Below are 5941 nucleotides of genomic sequence, written 5' to 3' on the forward strand. Positions count from 1 at the left end.
TCCGTCGGAATGTCCGTCAGAATACCGCTGTTTTCTTGTAGTGCTACATTAACCCTAAAAAAAAATTAACTTTAAATTCACCTCCCCACTTATTGCCAATCAAAATGCCACATAGATTAATACTAAAATAGATTCAATTTTATAAAAAAAAAAATCTCTAAATAACTGAAAACAAATTATGACAACAATTTTAATGACACTAACGCTACTAACTAAACTGTAAATTCTAAATTTTAAACTCTAAACTTTAAATCTAAACCATAAACTTTAAATCTAAACCCTAAACCCTAAATTCTAAATTCAAATTCTAAACCCTAAACCCAAATCCTATATTTTAAACCCAAATCCTAAACCCTAAATCCAAACCGTAAACCCTAAACCAAAACCCTAAACCAAAACCCTATATTATAAACCCAAATCCTAGATCATAAACTCAAACCTTAAACCCTAAATCCAAACTTTAAACCTAAATCCAAGACTCTAAATCTTTAACCCAAATATAAAACAAAAGACTTTAAAACCAACAGATTTACGGGTTACAAGAAATGCTTTATTGTTCGGATGTACTGTACTACAAACAGAATTTACCCCAAACTTGAATGGATTTTTTGTTCTGAAACCTATGTTTCTGAGGCTACCCGGTTATTTTTCGAGGATGTAAAAACAATAAACCCCCAAAAACATACATTAACCCTTAAAAAAAGACTTAGGTTCATCCGGTGAACCTTTAAATTCAGCTTCCCACTTATTATCAATCAAAATGTTATATAGATTAATAATAAAATGCATTTTTATAAAAAAATCTCAAAATAACGGGAAAAAAATTATGACACCAATTTTAATGACACTAATGCTATTAACTAAACCCTACATTCTAAATTTTAAACTATAAACCTTAAATCTAAACCCTAAACTTTAAATCTAAACCATAAACCCTAAATTCAAATTCTAAACCCTAAACCCAAATCCTATATCCTAAACACAAATCTTAGACACTAAACCCAAACCCTATATCCTAAACACAAATCTTAGACACTAAACCCAAACCTTAAACCCTAAATCCAAACTCTAAACCCAAATCCTAGACTCTAAATCTTTAACTCAAATATAAAACAAAAGGCTTTAAAACCAACGGATGTACGGGCCGGGTTACAAAAAATGCTTTATTGTTCGGATGTATTGTACTCCAGACAGGATTTACCCAAAACTAGTATGGATTTTTTTTTTTAAACCTATGTTTCTGAAGCTACCCGGTTATTTTCAAGAATATAATAACAGAAAAACCCATTTGATCAAAAAAAAATAAAAACAGAAAAACCCTATTCACCATCCTAACCCCAATTACAAAACTATAACATATACCTTACACAAATATATGAATCATATACCCTTAATCCCATATGAAACCAAAATTCATATAAACCTATAAACCAAAATAAATATCTTATGTCATTTAAACCACATATAATCAATAAACCCTAACTCCAGAAATATACCATAATATAATGACGACACCATACACCAAAATATAAGCTACCAAATCTCAACCCTTATACACAACTCAAAAAAAGATAAAAACATAGTATTTTTAGAAATAATTACCAAATCTTACTGTAGTGATTACGGAAGTTCCTAAAAATAAGTTGTTTTTCTTGTCTAACCTATGTTTGAAACAGGTTATCTGGTTATTTTCTAGGATATAAAACAATGAAGCCAAAACAGATAACATAACCCTAAATCCACATCTACTCGTTTATATTTTTTGGGCATAGAACATTAATTTATGTCTCATTGATATTTTTGGTAATGGACATTAATTAAAAGTTGTGTACATAATTATGATGAAAGACATTATTTACCTAATAATGAAGACCGAAATATACTCAATGCACACTATCCTCACAAAAACACAAAATATAAATAGGACAGCAGTAACCCAAATGAATGCATTGAACCTTAATCTATCTGCTCATATAATGGAGTAAAATTAAATATTCCTGTCAAAAATACAGAACCACTGCCATCGATTGACGTAGTCGCAGTAATATTAAAATGAGAACCATGGGGAAGTCCGAATCGAACTAGTTTCATTTATATCGTCAAACTATATTCTCTTCTATAGTTTTTTTTTTTTTTTTTTCCTTTCCAAAATATTCTTACATCACAAAAGTACGTAATGAAAAGTAAAGAAAGAGCAGAAGAAGAAAAAAGGATGGTTTAAAATGATAGAAAGAGCACAAGAAAAGATGCCTTCAATGATTATAGAGAAGGAGAGCTATGGCTGGAAGTATTGGAACCAAAGATGAAGGTATGAAACGCCAGCCATAGTGGACTAGTGGGTACCCATCCGAGACAACCTTTCCTTTTGATCCAAGCCATGGAGCTTTCTATTCTATAGTTGGTTTAACACTTTCTATTACATGGCATTATTTCCCCACCACCGGTATAACCACCTCAGATAAATGAAGTTATAAATAAATAAGGAAAATAATACTAATTCACCAGTATAAAGATCCTTGTTCTAAAAGGCGGCCGTCTAGCCGTATACTCGGCCGAGTAGTCGCTCCACGTCAATGAACCGACTCGATTAAGACCAATTCGGTCACATTAATCGGGCCACATATAGTCGGCCGCCTAACTGATTTACTCGGTTCAAAACTGATTTCTCAACGAGTAACGAGCCGTCTTTTTAAACTTTTCGACAAGATATTGGGCTTGATACGAAGCCCATCTTGCAAACTAACTATTTAGCTAGTGATACGTTTATTTATAGGTGATGTTAGATGTTACTTTGTTATCATTAGACGATGTGGGATGTTAGAATTTCAAGTTTTTTGCTTTTCATATTTCATTAAGTAGTAAATTTTATTGGGCCTAGACTGGATCAGACTCGGAATGAGTTTTTTTAACATTTTTACAGATTTTATCGACTTAAGTCAGTAGAACAAACATTTAAAATAAATTATGAGATGGTGGTTTCTAATTTGTATGTATAAAATGTAGTATTATACGTATAAAGTACAAAAAAATCCTCCCCGCGTACTCTCCGATTTTTTCCCGCTTTTTCAATAAATCGCTAGGCCCACATGTGCCGCACGCGTAGCGCCTAGCGAGTTTCCGAACAAGGTACATAACTCATATTAGTTAACGTATATTGTCATATTAAACATATAAATGTACGTAGTTAATTATATATTAGTATTGTGTAAATATATGTTTTAGTGTGTATAATTGATGTAGATAGCAATAATTTTTTATGTGAACTGGGAAAAACTATTGTATGTAATGAATTTATAGTTACAACAGTGATCGTAATTTGTTTGTGATCAAATGATCGTAAGATTTATCTCTCCTAGTTTTTCTTCCAAACAAAACAAAACAAAAGAAAAGTAGCCGTCGTTCTGTTCTAGTTGCTCCGGCGGCATCTGCCTTCGCCGTCAGAGGCGTTTTGCTTCGTGTTTCTTCTTCTTGCTTCCTCACCGGTTCTCCTTCCTTGCCGATATGTCAGTTGCTCTGAGCAGTGATGCTGAGTGAATTCGTCGGGTCTATGCGTAGGTCGGGTCGTCTGAGCCTGGTGGAGAAGTCGACTTTTAGGGTTGTGTAGAGGAGTGGGTCGCGGCGTTTTCCCCTTTCCAGATCTACCCCTTTGCGTCCGGTGAGAGCGCGTGACTGGGCTGGGGTTGCTCCTGTTCTCAGATCCTGCGGTTTGGCGTCAAGTCTCGGGTTCGTGTTGGAGCATTCTGGCGGAGTGGTGGTGGCTCATTTACTCGGTGTCGAGCTACGTGCGCCTTCCGTTTTCACCGGTAAAGTGTGGATCCGGAGTCGTCTCCGGTGTGCGAGCGTGGCAGAGTTGTGTATTCCAATGAATCCACCGGAGGACTCGCCAAAAGCAAAGGCGTAACCAAAGAGATAGTAAGAGATTCCTCCGGCTGCAGCGTCAAGGACATTGGTGAGCATGATGTTCATTGTATTCTTGGCTCTAACGGAGCCAGCACATAGCATAGCGAAGCCGAGCTGCATGGCGAAGACGAGATAAGCTGAGAAAAGGAGGTAGGTGTTGTCTATAGCGTAGGCTGCATCGGTGAACTTGTTGTTGACGGTGCCTAGTTGGCCGCAGATGTAGTTAGCCGCGGCCGTGGCGTTGGGGCCGAGCAGAGCGGAGAGTTCGGCTGCGGAGCATGTTATAGCTCCAGACATGTTGAGAGACCTTAGAAGGAAAGCAAGATTCGAATAAGAAAAATTGTTGTCTCTTGTATCTATTAAAAGAATGAAGAGGATGCTTAGGGTTGACTTTTGATTCCGGCTTAACCAATTAAATTCGTAGTTAATTAATTACTATAAAAGTTGTGACGTAGTTTAACAACATTATTGAATTAGAGACGGAATCTGCCAAATCTTTTAACTACTTGCAATATGCGGTTACGGTTTTTAGTGATTGGCATGTACTTTGTGAATACAAAAATGCAAGGGAATATATAAATGGAAAAATGATTGTACACCAAGTGTAAACCATCGTATATCTAAATAATATTATAGCACTTATAATTACACGAACTGTATAATTAATATGACCACATATTAACTAACATATTTGACGTTTTAACACCATAATCATATATTTATTGCTGGAATGGTGAAACCAACGTAGGGACTTGGCAGTTCAATATTGTAAAACAGACCATTACAAATAGAAAACAAATTTAACCGATATATGTTAACTAATTCAGATTTTTTTATTGGTTCTTGCCAATTTTTTTAATTTAAATCAAGTCTATTTTTCAATACTAAGTTAGTAGGTTTTGAAACCAAATTTTCTATCTATGTATAATAGCAATCTCAATTAATGTCAAAGGTTGTATTGTTTCATCCTAAAAATTGCATTTGTTGAAAATAAATTATCAAATTATATTTGTGTCTTTTCAACATCACCTCTAAAATCTATTGTTTTAAAATTTGTGTTTTTTTAATTAGTTTTAAAACATAGTTAAAATATTCCAAAAATTTCTTACTAAAATTGAGTAGTATTTGTTAAATAATATATGTGTATGTTAATTTTAGGAGATATATGGTTTAAAAGAGTTATCAAAATAAAAATATGTATCTTTTTATTTTTTCTGATAAATCTGTTATATTGATATAAAGAAATGTTTTTCATCATAAAAATTGTATTGGATTAAAAAAGTTATTTAAATTTCTAAAATGTAACTTTTAATTCTAACATTGTGTTGTGTCATTTCATCTTAAGCGTTGCATCAGTTTTAAATAAGTTTTGAAATGTATAAGTATGTATCTTTTGATCTTAACAATATATTTTTTCAACCTAAAATTTCATAGTTTAAAAACTGATATTAAAAATGTCTAAATGTAACTTTCATTTTAACATTATGTATTTTCATCTTAATAATTGCACTGGTTTAAAATAAGTTGTCAAAATGTATAAGTTGTACCTTTTCATTTTAACAATTTATCTTTTAATCCTCAAAATTGCATTAGTTTTAAAAAGTTTATCAAAATGTCTAAAGATATGTCTTTTCATCCTACGCATTGCATGGGTTTACAAGAAAATGTATGAGGATGTGTCTCTTCATCCTAAAGATTGCATTTGTTAAAAAGAAGTTATCAAAATGTCTAAAGATGTATTCAACTAAATGTCAAAGGTTGTAACTTTTCATCCTAATAATGTGTCTTTTCATCTTAAAATTGCATTGATTTAAAAATTGTTGTCAAATATATGGCTATGTATATTTTCATCTAAACATTGTGTCTTTTCACTATAGGATTTATATTGGTTTAAAAGAAGTATTTAAACTGTATAAGGATGTGTCTTTTCATCTTAAAAATTTCATTTGTTAAAAGAAGTTATCAAAATGTCTAGATGTATCCACATAAATATCAAAGGTGTAACTTTTCATCTTAACAATGTGTTTTTCATCTTAAAAAT

General features: G+C 32.6%; 1 protein-coding gene across 1 annotated transcript; it reads right to left on the bottom strand.

Annotated features, from left to right (window-relative positions):
- Window positions 1-3759: 3759 nt before the first annotated feature.
- LOC106330331 (putative ammonium transporter 1 member 5) lies at window positions 3760-4290 on the bottom strand. The gene has a single exon (XM_013768818.1). The coding sequence runs from the start codon at window positions 4195-4197 to the stop codon at window positions 3760-3762; it is 438 nt and encodes a 145-aa protein (XP_013624272.1). The 5' UTR covers window positions 4198-4290.
- Between the last annotated feature and the right edge of the window lie 1651 nt (window positions 4291-5941).

The sequence above is a fragment of the Brassica oleracea genome, chromosome C3 (assembly GCF_000695525.1).
Source record: "Brassica oleracea var. oleracea cultivar TO1000 chromosome C3, BOL, whole genome shotgun sequence".
In the NCBI taxonomy this organism is placed as follows: Eukaryota; Viridiplantae; Streptophyta; class Magnoliopsida; order Brassicales; family Brassicaceae; genus Brassica; species Brassica oleracea.

Bases quoted from the DNA above. Each gene is read 5' to 3' on its own strand.
- LOC106330331 (XM_013768818.1), bottom strand. From the start codon at position 4,197: ATGTCTGGAGCTATAACATGCTCCGCAGCCGAACTCTCCGCTCTGCTC.